Source organism: Sander vitreus, chromosome 6, assembly GCF_031162955.1.
Source record: "Sander vitreus isolate 19-12246 chromosome 6, sanVit1, whole genome shotgun sequence".
NCBI lineage: Eukaryota > Metazoa > Chordata > Actinopteri > Perciformes > Percidae > Sander > Sander vitreus.
The window spans coordinates 32,356,904-32,379,485 of NC_135860.1; the positions used below are offsets into that span (position 1 = coordinate 32,356,904).

General features: G+C 40.1%; 1 protein-coding gene across 4 annotated transcripts in view; it reads left to right on the forward strand.

The window, feature by feature from the left end:
* Positions 1-22,582, forward strand: part of vps13b (vacuolar protein sorting 13 homolog B) — a 352,525-nt gene that overhangs the window by 5,554 nt on the left and 324,389 nt on the right. For all 4 annotated transcript variants that reach the window (XM_078253791.1, XM_078253793.1, XM_078253790.1 and 1 more), the window contains one exon: positions 17,894-18,011. In XM_078253791.1, the coding sequence (XP_078109917.1) occupies positions 17,894-18,011 (118 nt within the window). The remainder of the gene's footprint in view (positions 1-17,893; positions 18,012-22,582) is intronic.

Sequence of the window (22,582 nt, forward strand, 5' to 3'; positions counted from 1 at the left end):
GTTTTGCTGCAGCCACACTTGGCCACATACTAAAGACAGAGCTCAACCATATTTAAGAGCAGGGCTTAACGTGTTAATTTGACACAGCTCAGTAGCAGTTCTCTTTCTCTTTCTTATCCATGCTTAATTACTCTGATGAAAAATGCATTGAAAAAAATACGAAGCAAAAAACCCAAAACAGAAGCAAGTAAATCAATGCCTCATTGAGGCAACAGTGAAACAGTGCTTTGGATTATAACCTACATTTTCAAAAGCTTCTGGGGAAAAAAAAGCACTTTAGTGAGTGATGTAATAATAGTCTGCAATGAGGAGCACATTTATGAATTTGTAGATAAAAGTGTGTTGTCAACCAAACTACCAGAATTAACTATTTGCCAATGCGCTTTCAATTTATTAGAAGATGCATCTGCATTTACTTCTAAACAGATGGTTTCCAACATACAACATTTATTAACCATTGTTTTCCCCATCTTTTTGGCATTTAAAAATGGTTGGTTCTACTCTTCCAATATGATTTTCCTCCAGGAAAGCACAGTACTCTCACTCACCACATCTGTCTTTTAGGGGGACAGCTTCATTGACCACTGACCACAAATATTCAGGGAACTCAAAACTGAGAGGTGACTTTACTGCATTTGACCAGTGCTATTTACTACTTTGCCTTCTCCATCTTTAGCATGTCATCGGTCTCTGTTTCATTAAGTTTCCAAGCAATGAACAGTGCTAATATTACATTCATCTCAACACATCTCTGTGAAATTAGGCTGCTTAAAGGTACCCTGTGGGTTTTTTGACAGATTAGGTCCATGTTTTGTGTTTCTCATGCAGCAATGCGCCAACAAAGGCAGGGATGAAGAAGACTGCAAACTAGTAAACATGGCTGTGAATGATGCAGTTTGAAAACTTTTAGGACAAATCACTTTTGCAAATATTTTATGGGGAGGAAATTGCATTCAGCACATTTGTAAGAAATGCGTTTTTTTTGTTCTTTTTTTAAATTATGAACAGAAACGTTTTTGTTTACAAGAAAACTCCCCAGGGCACCTTTTGGAGTGAGATGTTGTCCTTGTAAACTATCAGTAAGAAATGTTACCTCAAGAGAAATATTTAAATTATTGTATTTAGTTTAGTTATACATATTTTATTTTTTTAAGTGTGGTATATGAAAGCCATTTTTCTTAGATTTGTTTATGCAGAAGAGCCTGGTCCTACCTTTGCCACCCATACAGTTTTAACATTGAAAGTGTAGCTCGGCGCTGGGCCTTTATGGGAAGGTTGGAGTTCCAAGGCCAGATGTCCCAGAAGAAACACATTTCAAGGGAAGTCAATTACATCTAATTATATAGACTGCGGCAAAAAGATTTGTAACACATGAGCTTGAGCTGCCCAGAACTAATGGTAAATATCATACTGTGCAGGTGGCTACTGCTCATGCGATCAGGTTTCAGTTTGATGGAAATTTAAACTTGTTTTTTATGCTTCATACACAGCTTAAGGTCATCTACCAGCACCGGTACTGGTATAATGCAATTTAGTCTCAAAACAACTATTTGTTACAGATGTTTTGTAAAAGGCTTCCAGTCAAGAAAAGATTTTGGGGGAATTGCAAATGACGTTTGGACACATTATTCAGTGGTATGTACACCCATGAGACATAATTTGGAGAAAAGCCAGATTTACACCAGAAGTCCTTCTAGCATGTGGAATTTAAATGAGCCGCTACACTTCTTTCCTATGCGAGTGGGAGGATGACTACTGTGTTCTTAGGCCAAGAAAATGAAGCCAGTTTACTTATATGCTTTAGATTTGTGTAGTTTGGTAACTTGGATCACCTTTTAAATCATCTTTATTACACTTTCAACATTGTTAGACAGCAATATTTGCCATGTCATCTCTGTGATGGCAGTTTCCCCATTTTGATCAGCCCAGAAGGAATTCCCTTGATTACAGGAAAAGGTCTGTAGGCCTTTGTCACATTAGTCTCACAGAAACAAGATTATATTTCTCTGGAGGTTAGGTATCCTGTTCATATGCATGTCAGGCCCAGGTCCAGTTTTAATCAGATTTCAGCAGGGATGCAGGGAGTTTGGCATAGGTGTATGCAAAACCTGGGCCATGACAGTTCTCCCTAAAGCCCTTAAGTAATTTGGGTGATGGCCCACAGGATTTGAAAAAGAGCTGAAAAAATGGATCTGTGTATGGAAAATCTTACATTTTAAATTTAGTAGATTACTAGTGTTTCTTTAGTCCAGTAGAGACAGGAACTTTGTGGTGGGCCTCATGCGGCCAAAGTGTGGAAATGATAAATGATATCATTAATATGGTTTGTTTTCATAATTACTGTTAAAGCCTGAGCGCTGGCCTGTAAAAACATCCGTACATCTTTTGAAGTTCATTAAGGGTTGTGTAATTTGACCGGAATTATTTGGACCTTTTTAATGTTCATGTTTCCCCTCGAGAGGAACTGGGTAATATTAGGGATATTCAGATTGCTCAATAGGGCCCTTCTGCAAAGCACCAAGAGCAGCTCACAATTATAGTTTCCAGCAAATGTGAAATTTTGTCGTTTAGCAGCAGTTGGAGATTACAGCTCCTGCTGACAGTGTAATTGCTTAAAATGAGCTGTGAAGAGGACTTGTAGTGCAGAAAGTAGAGTAATAGAAAATATGTACATTCATTTTACAAACTGAAGGCCATTTACAAACAAAATACATTAGGTTTTATATGTGCCTTATTTTGTCTCAAGTGACATGGTGGTGCTCCAAAGCAAGCTTAGAAATCTTCCTTGATCGTGTTAAGGCTACCTGTGTCATTTGAAAATTAGACACTGTACATGCTTTCTTTAGTACACATCTCTGTTTTCAAATCACTAGCACTTTTGTTTATTTTTCAGATTTATTGTGCAATTAGATACTTTTGCCCAAAAAACTACAAGAATGTAAATCGTTGTAGTTCATGTATGAGTTGAATAATTAGTGTGGACATCTCCATGTGAAATTAGACTAAGGCCTGGTCTATGCCTAAGAGCTCAATGTGTGTAACAGGAGATTGGTCATGGGGATGAAAGGGTTTTGTAGTAGTCAACTTCAACTTATTTCTTCTTGTACACTCAATGTGGCCCCTCTTGAGATACTTGATATGAATGAACTGTTTGATCTGAGCCGTTCTAAATTAAAAAGCAATCTAAAAATGTCATGAGCTGTCCAGGATAAAACAATGGTCATTCTATATACAGAGCCCCTATGGAACCTGGAGTTATTAATAGAACCCATAAGGTCTCCATCTAGTATCTTCATTTCCCAATGGAAATCTCATGGAAGGAGTTAGCAGCAATCTTCAGTTTTACCAGCTTCACACCAAACTATTCACATCCAGGACAGTTTTTCGATATTTGGTGTATTTCATTTTTTTCATTAGGTGGCTGTCAGATGTGTCAGATGTGCTGGTCAGTGATGTGATACTGATACTATTGATTTAAGGCATTACTGCCTCCAAGCTTCCCCCTGTAATGAGGAGACGGATAAAGCCTGAGATAAAATTTATTGTGCAGCTGTTTTTAGGAGTTTTGTTCTTGTATTTGTAGCAGTAACAGATATTGGCAAGGTTGAACTCAGGCCTTAATGAAAGACCTACCAGCTAACATTGATGTAATGTTGAAAAATTACGGGCACATTTTTTCTTCTTCTTGACATCTCGGTAAACTGCTCCAGATGTTGAAGATGAGGTGTGATCAGCAAAGACAGAGAGGAACTGGCTGGACAGCAGTTACAGTGGATCATAACACTCTCAGGAACTCTTTATTTTTTTTACGAGCCAAAGATAAGGACTTGGGTTTACAGAGGAGAGCCTTTCTGGTTTTGGCTCAGCCTGGTGCTTGATCTGGGAGTTTTATGGCCGCTGAGTGCATTTGCCACTGATGTGGAGGTTCTGATTGATGCATTGCCTCAAGATGATTTGGGGAGGTGCCTCTGAGACTTGTTGGTTTGGCATATGGTCCAACTAGGCCCTTTCTTCTGTTAGATTCCTTCCAAACTATTTTTAGGGCTTTACACCACCAGACCTCATTGCTCCTAAATAATGGGTAATGCATGTGAATTAGGGAACCCCTTTTTGAAGACTCCTTAAAAACCCCAAGTTGTTATTCCGTTGCAAAATCTACCACCTACAAGACAAAGGATTGCTACTTTTGGCTTCCGAAGCAGAAATCTATATATATGTGATGCATAACTTTTTATTATCAAACAATCAATTACCCACTGGTCTAATCTTGTGACCTTGTTGTGGAGTTATACTGTGGATGCTACTGCTTAAATGTGGTTTTGCAACCGAGGTGTTGAATCCACAATCCACTAAATAGGAAACCTGGGATGTATGACTGTTAGCAGCTTCTGTGTTAAGATTGTTGTAGTGGTCTATTGTAGTTATGCTTTACTTTCTGGTTAAAATTGAGATATGTACAGTAATTCTCGATGACAGAGTGTGGACATGTTCTACAGTGGCGATACAAAACATATATTCTTCAAAAATGTCATTGTGTCATCTAGTAAAACATTAAACATGCAATGAAATGTACCTTCACTGTCAGCCTCCATAGTATACAGTCTTCTCTGACAGAATGAGACCCTGAGATTTTTTTGGGCCTGTGCAACTCTTCTTTCACAAGTCAGAAAACACAAAGGAAAAACTTGAACAAGTAAAAGAAAACAGCCTGTGGAAGTTTGCAATCAGAAAGCACAAACTGGATAATCTCTGTCCCAATACCATCCGGAAATCTTGCCTTTGATTCTCCGGCTCGCAGGGAGCAAATGGCTTACAGAGATTGCACTATAAATCCTTCTGATCATCAGCTCAGCGGGGCCTTGTCTTCAGGACTAAGGAGACAGAGGGTGCAGACATGGAGCTTTGGAGAATCTTTTACTTGGACCCAACCCCCCATAGCAGTAACAAAACCCATCTCTGACTGTAAATAATAAAAAGATGGAGTAATGTTGGCACACTGTGGATTCCTCAGGCAGGTTGGAAGCAAGAGCAAGTGTTCTGATGAGAGACAAAAAAACTATAGAGAGACAGAAGTATATTAAACATCATTTGTTGCTTGGAAGTGGTTATGAAATTATGTTTGTGTGTAGGTCCCTGTATATGTGTTTGTATGATGTCATAAAAATGGCAGCATTTCAATGGCTATGAAGATGAAACCTCCAGATTGTTTATAGTTTATCAGGCCTTAATTTAAATGTAAACTTATCCTAAAAGCCCGCATCCATTGTTTGTTTTATATGCCCTCTAACAATTGTCTCTTGTATTGTATTGCTATACGGATTGTTTGTGCATAAACGTAATAAACTGGTAATATCAATCAATATGTATTATATTGGCAAGATTGGGAGATATTTCAGTTGAGACCATAGATGAAGGTGCCCACTGTCTTTGTCACATGTACTGTACGTTGGTGGCCTCAGGCCAACCCAGTTGGTGACATCTAAGGAAGGCTTTGATGTTGTATATATTCTGAAATTTCCTGGTCAGTAAGTCTGTGTTTAATGCTGAATAAAAGAAGTAATCATGCAGTGTGTCTACAAGCCAAATAAATGTGTTCCAACATTTCCAACATAATTTTAGGCCATAAAACAATAACTTTAATTAGGGTTGCACGATATTGAATATGAATGTTGCGATAGTGATATTAACTTTGATATTTTTAAACATTGTAAAATTACAAAAGTTATGGGAAAACGCGTCAAAATAGATTCACAACAATATAGTGTACAGTGAGACTTACGTACGGCTCCGTAGTGCGGCTGGACCACAGGTCGGTCGTGGATGAAAAATATTCAACCTTTCCGACTCCAAACTCTGCCTGCACCGCCTTTCTGCACTGTTCATAAAGTTGTGGGATAGCTACCTGTGAGAAATAGACGCGGGATGGGATTTGGTACTGTTTGTTCAGTTCATTCAGAAGCTTGTTGAAGCCTTTTCTGTCCACCGTGTGGATGGGCATCATATCTTTGGCCAAATAGTACGTCATAGCATTGGTGATTTCGATATGTCTTCAAGTTCTTGTCGTACTTTGTGCCACTAGCAAAAGCACTCGCTAGTGAGGCTTGTTTTGGCTAGCTCTGGCGTATTAACCGCAACAGTTTTTTTTTGGTTTTTTTGGGATAGTATCACGCACTCATCGTAAAGTGGCTTGTGGTGGTTTTTAGATGCAAAAATAGTTTGTTGTATTGCCTCTTGCGCGGTTTACCACCATTCAACACGTTTCGCATAGCGCATTAGCCTGTGAAACATCTGTTGGCTTAAAGCCAAAGTATTTCCAAGCTACCAAGGAGGCATTACTTTTGGCCGTTAAAGTTTCCTCTTCAATCGCTGTTATTTTGTCTCCTCCCTGAGCAACACTCATTTTCTTACTTTTGTGTTCTTTCTTTTGCTCCACTGACTCCCTTTCGCTCTCTCTTTAGGTCCTTTCTTTTCTTTCGCTTCTCTGATTCTTTCCGGTTTTTTTTTGTCTCTTACTATTTCTTCACTTACACTGTCTGTCGAAATATGCACACACGTCACGTGGTACGCTCCATAGGGTTCATCACGTAGTGGACCCGTGCGCTGACGTGCATTAACATGTGCAAGTGGCACGGTAACTGGCCAATGAAACATGATCATTATAGCGGTTCAAGCGGGCTCTAAATCAAACACAACTAAGCCACACAGCCAACGGGCGGGATGCATCACTCCACAAAATAAACTAAATATCAGTGAGTCACCCAACGCTACACAACCCACAGTGTTACACTGCTTTGTCTTTGAGGTTTGGTCGAGTTTGGGGTTCCTGGTGGGATGAGGTTACTTTAGCTCCTCAGACAGTTCTCAGACACAGGAAAGCTGTCGGGGGCAAAATTAAACCCAATGGCTTCCTGCATCCAGTGAGTCAAGTGGTGATCAATACACTCTGGGCAGGATGCTGCCGCTTCACAATTTAATCCCTGCTCTCAGGCCATCCGGACTACAGCAATCCCTCAGTGGAGCTTATTACATGCTGGGTGCTCCAGGTGATATTGCCGTCTGGGAAACAATTACTTTGCAATTAAGGCTAATGTTTGCTTTATTAGTACTTTCTTCGGACAGAAATTCTGGGAAGATATTGTATCGAATTTAGGAACACCACATTCTTTATGAGGCTTAAATCTAAACGGACACTATAGGAAAAGATTGCACTACATTAGGGAACACGTTTATTTTGCTTTTAATATTCTTGTGAGTGTGACACAACGGGCTTTCATTTCATTTGTTTTTTGGGTGCTGCCATATGCCACTGGGTTTGTAATTGTTGTAATTGCTCTAACCACATTCATAGAGATGCATATTTTCTTTCACTTTTGGTGAGACAGAAAGTAACAAAAAGGAGTAACACAGTAACTGAGTGCCTCTGTGTGTAATTTCTCAGTGGAGAAAGGTAGGCTTGTATGACTCCACGTTACACAAACTGTGGGTGGTCTGTGTTTCATGTCTCAGGGTGAGTGTGCTCCATTTAGCAGACCCTCACCCCTTTGACCTATGAATAATTTCACTCTTATTATAGAAATGATGACGCCATGTAAGGCAGGACATTGTAACCAGGAAAATCATGTATGCAGAGCTGGTCAGTAGCAAGCTATTTGGTAAAGCTTAAATCTTTGATTTTTTTCCCCCCAATACTAAATTTAATTCTACCTATAGATCTCGATTCTGTCCATAACACATTTTATATGTAACACTTAATGATACCTGAACTGATCTTGTACAGAAGTAGCTCCGCCGCGCTCTATTTTCGTGTTGGAATATGAGTTAGATTCCACTTGACCCAGAGTGTGCTGGAATTGGTAGTGTTTGATTTTTATCTTGGCTGGCCAGGTCGCCTGTAATGTGTGGGTAAGAGAAGAAGAATGTAATATGAATAATTGCACAACATGTCACTCCATGTCGGGGGAGGGAAGAAAAGAGGATTGTGTGGAGAAGGCATATGGTTAGCTGAAAACGTAAACATTCGGATCTTAAAGGAGTGTATCACCCTGGCTTGACATTGGCCATATTGTTGTTTTTTTAATGACCAACATGATAATAATTCACATGATATAATTGATTTGTATGTGCTCCTAATCTTTGATAAAATCTTTTTGACAGTTATAATTTCCAGTTCACAACGGAACAGAAAGTAGAGGAACTTGAATGCTGTTTAGTTGCAGTTGGTGTTTCAAAGTTGTCCCCTCCTCTCTGGCTCAAGAGGAGGTGTCTGTGTTGGTCAAACAGATGCAGCACAAACACACAGCGATGGGTATGGGCTGCACACCCTGCACACTGTTATTGGCTGGGGGTTACACACCCACGTGGTGCCCAAAGACTATGGGTGACACCCAGAAACATCCCGAACAGCAAAATTAGAAGAAATTAAGAAAATACAGGCAGAGGGCAGGGTCTCTGTAGATACAGACACCGCCACACACTTCTAGTAAGTCTTTTGATGATTGAGAGGAATTACTTCTGTATCAGTCTATACGTTGTTTTATAGGAAAATGCAGCTTGGTAAAAAGTATAAAGCAAATATTACCAATATTAAAATGTTAAATGTTTAAATCCCATTTAAAATTTTCAAACTATAGTTTAACCATTTAAATCTTACTTTTAGAGTGGTAAAACAGGACTGCACTGGCTATTGGCCAGGGCCAGGCCTTTTGTTTAATTAGGTTGTTATCAAAATTTGAGTTCAGACAGAGTTTCATTACACTGACGAAGACAATAAGAGACCTGAAATCCATGGACAAGGGCTGGATTACGGAACAGAATCCGTTATAAGAATGTAATAAAAAAAAAAATCTTTGGTAAGGTTGACAGTTTTCCATCTCTCAAGTAAGCTGAATGTTGACAGTACCTCAGTCACTTTGGATCCCAGTGTATAAAAGCTATGCAAACATAAGGCATGCTGCGTTCCGCTTGTATGCTCAAACCCCCTGCAATATAGCTTTGGCATTGGATGGAAACTGCTCTCCTATTTCTCTCTGTTTTTCTATCTTGCTGGTTTCAGAACATTGATACTCTTCAAGAACACTTACGCCTCTACATTTCGGGCCTTCCAGCTGCACCTCACATTTGCAATTAAGTTGTCAGAGTAGCCTCAGCCACTGCTTGCGCTGTTCTTGGAGGCTCGTGCTTACATCGTTTAAGGGATGCTTATGTCTTGTAAAATGTGCTTAGTATTGTGTATGAAATGATGGGTAAAGCTCAGAACAGGGATGGTTCAGTTTTTCGACAGATGAATGGCAGTTTATGTTAAAATCCGGTCCTGAGTACTAGAGTTTTCAGCAACTTATTAAAATAAAAAGAAGATATAAATATCTCTATAGGATACTCATTTTCTTTACCATTTGTAAAGATTATTAGTTAATTTCATATCATATGTAGAAAAGTAACAATGGTTTGCTTGAATAGGTTAACTACATAACGTACAACTGAGGCCTGGTTATTATTTGGATTAAAAATTAACAGGTAAGTGTTTGGGAATTTCCCCCAAGTGTTGTAGTAGACTCAACTTAGAGTGTGTGTGTGTGTGTGTGTGCGTGTGCGTGAGGGGTCTGCATGGAGTGTTTTATTGTAGCTAATACATTGCAGTTACTAGCATTCGGGGATAGCTGTGCCAGCATAAGCAGCATGCCTCACATGCTCAGCCTGGGCTTGTGGTTAGCTGATGGAGACATCTGAAGGACCAGAGCCTCTCAGATCTAAATCAGGAACAATTTCTCTTTCCCATTCTCTTTCTGTTCTCTTCCCCCACACACACACACACACACACACACACACACACACACACTATCCTGTTGTCTCACTCCTATTTTTCTTCTTTTCTGGCTTGGCTTTTTGTTCGCTAAGTGATGTTTTCCTCACTCTTTGCTCTCTTTCATTCTCTTTGTCCCTTTCCTTTTAGGTTTTCTCATTTTCACCAGTGAGAAAACAGTGTGTGTCAGGTGCAATAATACTGCAGTAATAGTGCAGGTCAGCAGCAGGAACATGGTATGTTAACATCAAGAATTCACTGGGCAGAATTTCAATGGGCACCAATGAAAGTGAAATGAGACAGCAGTGATCTAGACTGTTCAGCCTGGTTCGAAATTCCATCACGGCACCTATATCAGACCTAGCCTGTCTCAATTTCTTGTTGTTGGCCTTTAATCAAGTCTTGGAATTATAGTAACTATGATTTACATATAGTTTGAACAACAATTGTGGAGAACAAACTATGTTAGCGAGGATGAAAGAGCACTGACCTCGGCGCTCCCTCTGCTTTAAAATGTCTTACTGCTGACCTGCTTACTGTTGTAACAAGCAAAATAGCTATATTTTGTAACAAAGAAACCAATTACATGCATGAATGAACTGGCTTTAAGATTTACTAGATTAACGGAGAATGATGCACACTTTAACTGGAGCAAAAATAGCTACTGTACCGTAAATTAAAAAAATTGGTTTCTGGTGGTATTACTCAAGGTTTAACTAAAGAAAATGTCTTGGGGTTTAAACCAATACTACAGAATGTAATAGCTCCGTAGTAGAGCTAAAATTCACTTAAACTGGTCACATATAGTAATGGACAATAATGGCACTGATTGGTCCATGATACTGAGATGCTGTAGGACGGGTCTTTGTTAAAACCTCCGTACAGCGTTAAAGAGATTTGAGATGGGTACTATAGCACTTTACAGTTAAGGTGGTTTTACTGTCCCTTACTTAATGATCTATACAGCCAATTGTATCCTCTCAGGTGAAGATAATGCAAACGGCTGTCCGAAGATGTCCATATGAAATGCTTTGAAGTAGGGCTGGGCAATATATTAATATTATATCGATATCGTGATATGAGACTAGATAACGTCTTAGATTTTGAAGAATCGTAATATCATTACATGTTAAGTGTTGTCTTTTCCTGGTGTCAAATGCTGCATTACAGTAAAGTTATGTCATTTTCCAAACTTACCAGACTGTTGTAACTGTTCTATTATTTGCCTTTAACCACTTAGTCATTATATCCACATTATGATGGTTATTTATCTAAAATCTAAATGTGAAGATATTTTGTGAAAGCACCAATTGTCAACCTCACAATATCCTCGCAATGTCGACATCGCAGTATTTGGTCAAAAATATCGTGATATTTGATTTTCTCCATATCGCCCAGCCCCACTTTGAAGTCAGACATCCTTCTGTTGCTGCCTCTGGGTCTTGTCCATAACTGGGATCCTTGTTTGTCTTTGTTGTTATTCTGGGCATGTTGGAGGCAGATATTAAACATAGCCAGTTTGACTTGGGTATAGTGTAGGCACTCTTGGCAGAGGCCTTGAGCATGACATCACCACTGCTGTCGTCGTGATTCCTCCCGCTTTAGAGTGAAATAGTTTTGTAATTGTGCATTCTCCTTTTGGCGTTTGAGTCTTTCAAAGTCTTGTTCCTGCTCCCTCCTCTTTAATGAACATCATATATTTTTGGGCTTCTGAAAGAAAGAAGGCCTATACTTAGAAAACTAACCTCATACTTTCATTAAAACAGTTTGCTTCTGGTGTTACAGATCTTGTACACAGCCTTTTGAAATTATTCTAAAGAAATCCCACAAGTCTGTCTATTCTGTGTTGCAGTCCTTGTATAGGTATGAAGGTTTTGAAAAAACACAAATTACAAATAATTAATTTGACTATAAAGAAAATAACATGAGTTTCAAGTTAACCAGGATGGGATACATAATTTGATGGACTGCATTTCCCTTCATATGAAGTCAAGGATGTTTTGTGTATCTGACGGTTAATATGCGTATGTGCTGAATAATTGCGGTGTGTGGTTTCACAAAAGAAAATAGACTTGAAAAAAGACTTATATGAGAATCACGATAGCTTTACTTTTGACATTAAGAAGCAGCACATTCATTTTAGCTGCATAATGGTACTTAAAATCAGCCATCTTTGCTCATCTTTAGTTGCTTTTTGCCATGTACTGCTGGATTTTTTTTTTTTTTATAGAAACACTACATTTCACATTCCAAAATCATATGAAAATAGCTTTTTCTTTGGTTTGAATACTTTGTAAGCTGAGATTCTTTAGAAACTACCAAGTTACACTTCCTCCGTTACACTGATCTTACACTGACTCTCTTATTGGATCAGAAAAAAACAAGGCTAAGGAATACATCAGTTCAGTTGAAGTACCAAAGCACATTGTCTACATTTCAGGACTGTAATATTTCATTACTGCAGTATATGCGGTGAAAATGGGGATTTTCTTTGCCAGTAGTGGATTTAATTACTTGAAGAGAGGAGAAAAAGGAGAGAGAGACCACATTTTTGTAATGAGCTGTTTTCATTGAGATAATTATTCAGAATGTCACACGATGTGATATTCATCTGGGCTCATTTCAGGCTATAATCCCTCCAATCTGCCATGGATTCCAGCTGCACGGCTCTGCTGTGTTTTTCAAGTGTGGGTCTTTATATCTAGGCTGTGCGGTACTGTGCACATGTATTTGTGTGCGGTGTTGTATGCAAGTATTAGTAGTTGTGTGGGTTGGTTTTTGTATACAAATTGCAGAGCATAATAGTAATATTAAGAACTTTTGCTCATTTAGTCTTTTGAACGGGACGGCGAGTGTGTGAAATTCTGTCCTTACAGTTTTGGCTTCTCTAGTCTACCTCCTTTTGAGGAGAAAATGAAACCACTGTCTTTAATCATGGTGTAATGGCTTTCTGCATTTGTTACAGTTTCATTAAAAACCCATTAGCAGCTAATTTTTAGTTGAGCTGATGGATGGGTTTGAAGCCAAGGGACGTTAAAGAAAAGGTAATTTGAGTCAACTGCGATGAGCTCTGTTCTCTTCAGCTTACATTCCATTGGAATCGTCATCAATGGCTGCATACCATTTGACATTACTGGAACCATCCCAAACTGTGACTGTATGTTTGAAAACAGTAAGCCACTTTTCACAGCTCATTCCTTTTGGTGCCAGCTGGAAACCATTCTTATGAGAACCAGGGTCATCACTGTTAAACAAGCTTCAGACTAGCTGGTTATGGTTGGGATGAGACGTTCTAGAATAAGCGGAAGGATGAAGAAGATGACAAACTAGAAGCAGCTGTATAAAAAGGACATAGATTGTTGATAAGGAAAAGGAACATAGGATGATTAGTAGGAAGGAATAAGGACAGGTGAAGGAACAAAATAAGTAAGAGCGAGATGATATGAGAAGGAGAGAGGACATCACGTAGCGCTGAGAACAGAGGTGCTGCTTCAAGAGCAGACCAGTGTGTTCTCTGCTGAATGTGGTGTGTCTGTATCACATCAGCAGTGGTTGTTTACTGTATTGTTCTGGAAAAACAATCAGAGCTCCATCACATCCACAGTGTCTCCCACAGAGAGGTTTTCTATTATTTCGATTATTATCTGGCAAAATGTCTTCTGTGAGTGTTTTTGTAGAAGAAGGGAGGTCTGATTGCTGGATCCTCCCTAGAGATTGGTGCTCTGTGGGCCCTGACATGGGGGACAGGGCCTCTACTTGTCAGACCCAGTGAGTGTGAGTGTGTCTGTGTTTGTGTGTGTATATGAGTGATTTGGAGGAGAAGGGGGGTCTGTCTGAGATAAGGAGCTATTGGGTTTCCTTCATTTATTTTCTTACTCCATAGGCGTTCGCCCTCCACTGCCTGGCCTCCAATCTCCAGGCCTGCTGCTTTGATGTCAGCATGAGTTCGCCAGCAACCTGCAGAGGAAAAACAACAATAACAAAGAGTGTGTTTATCCAGCAATGGTCTTCTGTATGCACCCATTAATCTGCTGAAACTGTGTGAAATTGACCAGTTTTAAAAATGTTTGGGTTTCAAAGATCAGGCAGTTGCAGGCATGCAGGGTAGTCAACTGCTAATCCCCGCCAGCAACTTCTTTTTCTTGTGTGTTCAACTGAAATTGAAAAATTGCTTTGTAATTTGTGGAGGGAAAAAAAGAAAATGCCATATTTATTTTTTATAGAATTGTGCATTGGGCAATAAAATCTGTGGCAATTTAGTTTTGTTTTAGGCCAACGTATGTCAAAATGAATGCCTAAAATGACAAGAAATTGCAGGAAGACCATTATTCTTAGCCTCCTGTTTCCAGGAGACTAACATTATTTTTTATTTAAGTGTATGTTGTAACTTGTATTTCAAACTGTTTAAACAGATGCCTGGAAAACATTAAAATCAAAGTAAATTGGGCAAATTCAGTTATAATGATTAGGTGTCATCACATCACACTGTTCAAATGTCTGCTTGCTGTGGACAGAATTGGTGTACTTACAAAAACAAATTGCATTTTTTTCATATTAATTTTTTCTTATTCACATCACAATTTACATATAAATGACATTGCCAATGGCAGTTTAGATTTGACTGGTTTCTGGTATCTGAGAGTTATAGCTCGTTTGTTTGTTCTAGGGCAACTGTGACAGTATCTGCAGAGGTGCTGTTTTTAATAGCTGGAGGTGGTGGCAGGGTTCAGCTAATGTGTTGAGCAGCTCAGATGAGAGTCAACCCTCCAGACAGGCTCGACACACTGCCTCCCGGTCCCTGACTGAGCCAGACGTTGCGTGGGGACAGAGGTCAGGCCTGGCCTTCCTGTGCCCTAACCCTCCATGGGTGCCCACTTACCCTCTGAGTAGGGGGTCCCCCTTGCCTGTCACTCACACTGCCAGGACCTGCTCCTTTTTTCTGTGCCTCCATTCTGGTCCCATTGTCTCCAAGTCTCTCTCACTCTTGCTGTCTCTTAACTACTCTTGGTCTCACAGTGTCTCACTTTCTCTCAGTCTGTTATTTTTTCCACTTATCTCTTTGTCTCTCATATCTCTTCCTTTTTTGCTACCGTCATCTTTGGTCAACAGCTGAGTTGACATGCCTGCAGGGGAAGCAAAACCCCCCACCCTTTCCTGGTCCTTCTGTCTTTCCCTCCTTCTCTATCCCTCCATCCCTCCCTCCTTGTCCTGTGCCCTGCCGTGGCATTGGAGGGATCAGTTTACCCGGCAGCAGCTGAGGCAGGCTTCATTTGTCCCAGGGCTTCCCTCTGAAAAGGCATTTTTCGCCTCTGGAGAATTGCTCGCTGCCCACGGTGACATTGAGCGCTTAATTGCGCTACTTCCAAATTTGGCAGTCTTGTTCTTTAGTGGCAGTTTGAGTTGTTGAACTCAATGTACTCTTGGCCTGCAGGGCTAGGCACTCCTTTAGGTATAGATATGAGAGTCTACAGTGGAGGGGGACTGTTTCTAATTCTAAAGTAGTGTATTGTGATGTAAACTAAAAACCTCAACGTGTGAGCATGTCTCATTATAAACTTACCTCATCTTAAAAAACAGCCTTTTTTTCTTTTTTCTTGTAATATCTACTTTAAATATTGCAGATGCAACGTTTGAAGTGATGACAAGTTAACAAATGAAGTGTGAATAATGAGCAACAAAATTTACATCGTATTATTTGCCAATCTCTATTCTTTGGAACCTTGATGAAGTATTTATTATTCTTCCCCTTATGTTTACCAATTCCCACCACTCACTGATGGGGAAAAAACTGCTTGCATAGTGCAGCTCTACCGCAAAGGCCCTTACTGAAGTAAAGTGTAAATATTTCTGCCAGAGCCTCTCTCGTCTCTTTTGGCAATTGCATGTTTACATTGCCGCACTGGGGGATACTTGCTTCTCTGTCTGTGTCCACAACTCAAATTATGCAAAGTATGTTTAAAACCTAATCTTCATTACTCAACCACACAGAGAGAAAGGGGTTCATTGTCATTAAATAGTGTTAGAACCAGGGAATGTGTGTTAATTGTGTGGGGTACGTGTATATATAGTATGCACAGCATGTGACTTGCATGAAAGGTGTGGGTTTTCATTTGCTCATTTGAGCATGTGTGAATTAAGTGTGTGTGTGTGTGTGTGTGTGTGTGTGCATGGAGTAGCCAAAAATATTTGGTATTGACACCTTCAGTGTTTACATTTGTCAGGATAAGGGGTGGCTCCTGAGACACTCCGCCACGCTGATCACCGTTTAAATGCTAAACACATGCGATCGGCCCGTTTTCTTTGTCCAGATTGTCTGACTCACTTACCGTCCGGGTTGACTGTGAGAAGGTTACAGTGCAGCAGTAACCCTTAATTGATGCCATACTGGGGGTTAACTCAATCAACTCTCCACCTTTGTTCCTGATGTTTTCTGTTTTTTTAGAATTGGTCTAATAATGTGTTTGGTTATTTCTTTCTTCCATCCTTCACTTGCAGGCATTTGTCTACTGTGAATATGAGGTATTTGTTCAATCATACATAGTAGTTGTAGAGGAGTAGAACTTTAGCTATAGTAGTCATAGTATGTCTTTTGTGCTAAGATATTGATGTAATAGGGTGTGCTCCCCTATTCTCCAAATTGATAATTTATGGTTGAAGAGGTGCTGGCTGTATTTTAAACTTGACAAATATTTCACCCCGGCGTGCAGAACAGATTTGACACATTTGAATTCCATAACCTCTGATAATGAACTGTTTATTCAAATGCTGTGAACATGCAAGTCCCTCTTAAAACTTGGAAACAAGACCGCAAGACTCCGCTAAAACTTGGAAACACAATGACCAAGACCCTCTGGAGAAGGTGACAATCTGCTTGTAGAAATTTTACAAGTCCACAAAGTCAGTCTCTTTATTGTTAATGGAGCTTCTCCAGAGTTTGTTACTTGATGACATCAGATATGAGAGCCTTAGTTTTCTGCTTTAAGCTTTAGGAGAATGTTTGATCATATTGCTTCATAGGATAATGCTCTTTTTGTGTTTGTGAATTTACTAAGCTTAATTGTATCTACCCCAGCAATAGATCTAGTAAAAGTCATTGTCTGTCAGTCCTGTTTTGTCCTCATGTCCCTATTGTTTTAATTGCACCTCGTGTCTTAGCCACAGGGCCGGAGGCACTATGCAAGCTGAACCAATAAATAACCCCCTCATCCTGAATCTTGGCTCATTTTGTTTATCTTCAGACTCATCTCTGAAGGGGATGTCCATTTCATCGTCATTCCTACACACACATAAACACACACAGATCTTGTACATTCCTGGGCTTAACAGGCTGCCGGTCTCTTGAGTGCAGATGACATGTGCTGTTGTGGAGGGAGAGACCTTCACCCTCATCGAAGGACCATAGTTTATTTGTAGAGCCCATGGAGATGGTTGTTAAATGGGGATGGAAGGGAGATTAGGGTGAAGGTTTGGTGTGAAGGGAGGCTCAAAAACAGCGGTGTATAGTAGATGCTCCCCTAATCACTCCTATGTTCATTGCGCACATAGCCATGCAGGAGAAAAGATAATCATCTTACATGCACACCAATAATTGGATTACCCTCAATAACCACTGGTAACCTAGTTCCCCACAACTAGAGTTTACATGATTTGTTTGGTAATCAATCTTGCTCATGTGTGGGGAGAGTCCTGCTTGCTAATAACTAAAGCTCCACGGGGTAATAGACAGAAAATTAAGGATTCAACTGGTGTCTTGGCGGTGGTGAATGGAAATGGCACCTTAACACATGGACTGTTCTTTGTATCTTTAGGTTGAACCTAAAGAAAACTCTTGTGCCATCTCCCAACAAAATGTCTCTCTGACCTCTGTGATGCACGTGCAGTAAAAGGACACTAGACTAAGCTATTTATACCTACATACCTACCTATACTACTACTGTACACTAGTAAAATAAAGTATTACTTAAAAAAATATCTATACTTGAAAATAACTGTCAGAGCAAATCTAAGTGCACCGGTTCTGTAGAGCCCTGTGTAGAACCCTGTGTTTACTTTACTACCTATCCTAACGGGCGTTCTGGTTTGTTTTTTCATCAGGATGAACACGAGAGTGGCTCTAGCTCCACCAGTCGCAGTGTCTCAGACAGCTCCAAGGCCGTGGCCAAGCCACGCCGCCTCCAGCAGGCTGCCCCCAGCGACCCGGACCTGCCCCCAGGTGAGTGATGGCTCTGGGGCCAGTGAGGCTATTCCAAATCCCTGCTCAGACAATGACCACCAAGGCAGGATCGGCCTCTGTGGGGGAGGATGGGACCACAGAGAGAGGCTGAGATTAGGACCTTTTACAATACGGAGAAATCTTTTTTTATTTTTATTTTTTTTAGCCTCTACCAATGCTAAAGCAACTAATAATTGGATTTAAATCCACTGGCTTGTTGTAGCCCAATACCTGCAGAGGTCGATGTCAGATTCAAATGTACGCAATACCGGTTTACACTGTGAGAAATGTTCTTTTTGAGATGAGCTGTGTAGCTCTGCATTTTTAACCAGTGTAAATCAGCCAGAGAGAGTGTGGGGGATGTGTCTGCGATAAATCACACAGTGATGGCTCTTATCAACAAGGCCACTTGACCACATGCCTCCTACAGGGCCATGGATTCCATGCCTGCCTGCCTCCACCACTTTACTGCACCTCACAAGGAATGGCCTTGTGTGATTGGGGCTGGATTATGGCCTTTTATAAATATATGACTTTTTTAATCCAGTTTTTTTTTAACCAATTTGTAACTGGCTTTTAGAAGGAAAGAAACATACCCAGACATTTTTCTTTATGTTTATGCTGGCACGGACAATTTGAATATATATATTTTCTGAGTATTGCACACATACATGACATTGCCAGTTCTTATACAACAATACGCTTAATGTAATTAACATTGTTTGAAACCAACATGTTCACGATACTCCTCTTTCTATTTCTTGTTTCCCCCCATAAAAATAAGAAAGAGTATTAATAAAAAAATACATAAAAAACGTAAAAAAATAAGAAAGCACTTATTCCTACATGGATAGGTAAATAAATATTTAAATAGGTAGAAAAGCAGGAACTAAAAATGAATAGTTAGGCCATTCTTCTATTCTCATCTCAAGGTCTCCCTGTCTTTTCCATTTGTTTTTTATATAATCTGTAGAGTAAGTTTGTAAGGAAGCCTTTATACAGTCTAGAAACAGTACCTTTGTTGGATTCACATGAATATGCCCTTAGAATTTCTTTCAGCACCGGATCTTCCAAATCTATTGGGTATTTTTGTTTACATTTATCAAAGTAATTAGGTAATTGCAAATACCTGCAAAAATAGAAATCCTGTTGATCTAAAGCAAAACAACTCTTTTAAAGTTTGGAAGCCCTTTAGTTGCCCTTTGTTTGTTAGTGATTAGGATGTTGGGATGCCTTTTTCCATCCATGTTAGGTCTAGTTGATTGGGTTTAAAGTCGGAGTCATGTGCACTCCATCTAATTATCCATAATTTATCCAATAATTTATATTCTGTCTTAATTGTGTTCCAAACTTTGAGTTGAAACTTTAGTCATGGATTTTTCAATTTGAATGTTTTTTACATGTACATGTAGAACGTCAGTAATCTTATTGAAATACTCAACAAACAACCTTCTGAGACCCAACATTGTGGAAAAAAAAATAGAACCAAGAGTTCTAGGGGCAGGGGAAAAGTTTCCAGAGAAAACCGCAAAGGTGAGAAAGAAGGTGGCAAAGGGGAGACTAAAATGTGAAGAAAAGATATGGCTTTTAGAGAGAAAAAGAAGAAGAGAAGGAGAGGAGGGAGAAGGGGGTCTTAAGCTTTGAGAGCTAGGTCACAGTCTAACACCCAACCAAAAGGCTCACTCCCAGAGCCCTAGGATGCATGAATGTATGAACCTACACTCCTGGCTGGTTGTATCTGGGGAGGATCAATTTCCAGGCCTGATATTATGAGATAATATCGCTCCCCAGCTGTTAAAGCAGGGTGCCTCACACCTCAGCATCTCCCTTAGGGCCTGCCTCCAACAGATTCCCCAGGTGTGTGTGTGTCTGTGTTTTTTAGTGCATCTGTGTTAATTTGTGGGCACACCCCACACTGTAGTGAACCTCGTTTCAAACCATTACAGGCTGTAGAGACAACTCTGAGGTCAAAGGTTGCAGCACCTCAATAACGGCGAGGAAGCAGATGAATGCTGTAATCCCAGCCTTCCTAATTATAAGGTAGAGGTTAAAAGTTAGACGAGGTAAAACTAACCTGCTATGACTCAGACAGAGGATGTTTTCATAAGAATAAGATACAAAACAAACCTGTCATGAGTCTTTAATGTAGTTAAAGAAGTTGAAAGTGTGGACACAGCACAGCATTTCATGGCAGTGCACTTTTATAGACTTTCATTAGTTTAGTGCGTACCTTATTGTAGACTTGTTATAGTGCACTGGTATAGATACAGATGTTGTTATGCTGAGTAGAATTTCCATTTCTGCTATTTCTAAGAAAATATCTATATTCTGCATGGCCTTGTAATGTTCATCATATTATGTACCTTTTAAATATACATAAATGCAGACCGCTAGCCCCACTGTCTGCTACAACAGGGATCTTCAACAGGGGGTCTGGGACCCTTCGGTGGTCCTCAGAGTCAATGCTGGGGGGCCTCCAAATTATTGTTAGTTTTTGAACTTTTTTTCAAAAATGTAAAAGTCTTAACATGAATCCAACATATTAGCAAATATAAATCCCCACTGCTTACTGGCCTATAGGTAAGGAAGTCACTAAGGTAGCTATCCAGAGGTAAAGGTAATCCTGAGGATTCACTGTGCCACATGTATGTTTAACATTAAAACATGATTTAAAAAAATCATGCCAACAACCTTTAGACTATTTTTATAGCTTAGTATTCTATGCAATAACGGTATGTATAAAGGCTTTAGGCCGCCCTACACGTTATTGTAGGCCCAGTTTATTATGAAACTTCATTTTATACAACATACTGTATGTAGTAGGGGGTCCCTGCTCCACCTCTCTTTCAGTTTAGGGGTTCTTATTCTCGCTTTGTCAGACCTTCCTCCCCAATAGGAGGGTCTGGCTAGTCCACACAGCATTCTGAGATGGGAGAAAAACGTGCTCTGGTTTATTGGCATTTCTTTAATTCATGGCCGGCTGGATTTACCCTGCAGAGATCTGAGGAGCAGTTAACCATAGTCCTCATAAAATAATCTCAGAGCTGAACTGGGCAGACACATCAGTCAAACAGACTCACCCTGAGTTAATTAAGTCTACTGCTAACTTGCAACACTAATAACATTACTGTCGCCAAAATACCCCCCCGCGAATCAAATCCATACTTCACCGTTAACCGTCAAGCCACTAAACCTGTATGGAAATTAACACCTCTGCTAGTCAAACTGTCCTGTTCTGGTGGTTGATGAACGCAGATATGTGCTGATTAGCTCTCATAACGGGCCAGGTGGGCAGCGCTAATGTCTGATTACTCCACATTCTCTGTCAGGTAAATCAGTAAGTCAGTAGTAGGCTATACAGTGGAGTTACATATTAAGTAGTTTGGGGTCCTTCTGTAAGTAATTTTGGGGTACAATTTGGTTTTGTGCGTGCTTGCGTGCGTGCGTGCATTGTCTTTCAAATATCTCGAGAACCGTTCGTCCGATCTGCTTCATACTTGCCTAGGTACCCAATAAATTTGCCGTTTGGAATTTGGAGCAGTTTGGACAGCGTTGGATTTTAATAAACTCTGAATCAAACTAAACGGCCGCACCATAAAGGTTGAGAAAACCAGAAAAAAACTGCGACCTGGGTATAAAGGTTGAGGAAAAAAAAGGAAAAAAAAACTGCAACCTGTGTGCGGGGGCGGGGCTTCACGGCTCTCAGTCAAACATGTCTTTGCAGCATGGGGGTAAGCTTCTCCTCACAACACGTAGATCCTATGGCGCCATGAGATTTCTCTTGGCACAGCTACCAGAAGACTTCCAACCTTCAGACAGGCTGCTCACGTCACAGCTACGTCGTCTCTCTCAGTTGGAGGCTGCTCAGTAACGCTCAGCCATCACCAGAAAAGTGCTTCTAATATCCTTCACTGGTCTCCGTCCAGAGATACAGGATCTGTTACTCCATTCTATATACTGTCTATGCTTTGCAGTGGGCTACTGGTGTCGTGCCAAAAAGTGTTCACTAGCCAAAAACGGATTGCTGTTTACCCTACATGCAAATGATGAACACATGGTAGATGAACACCCAGGCTCTTGGGCTCTTCAGCACGTTGTTTTGCATTGTCAATCAGGGATGAGTTACGGTCCACATCGCCTACACCTGGATGTGTGACGGCTACACGAAAAAAGGGGGACACGCCGAATCTCTAGATGAGCCACAGCCGAACCGCGCCTGATTGAACCGTACTGAAACATGTGTTACAGGTCGTGTTTTATAAAAATGTATTTATAAAAAAATAATTCACGAGGCCCTTTACGTACAGTATGCCATAGGGTAAAACCGCCTGTGACCGCACAGTACAAGTTCTGCTTTATCAGCACAATGTACTTACATTTAATAACTTTAATAACTGTTCAACTGGAACAATTGGAGTTGAAAACTGTGGAAATTTCAACTCCAATATATTGTAATTGTGATATTTTGCGAGTAGAATCTAAGTCTTCAACGTCCTCTGTCAGGTAAATGTAGTACAATGTTTTCCTTTGAAATGGAATTACAAAGTGAGTTAAGTTGCAAATGAAGTGCT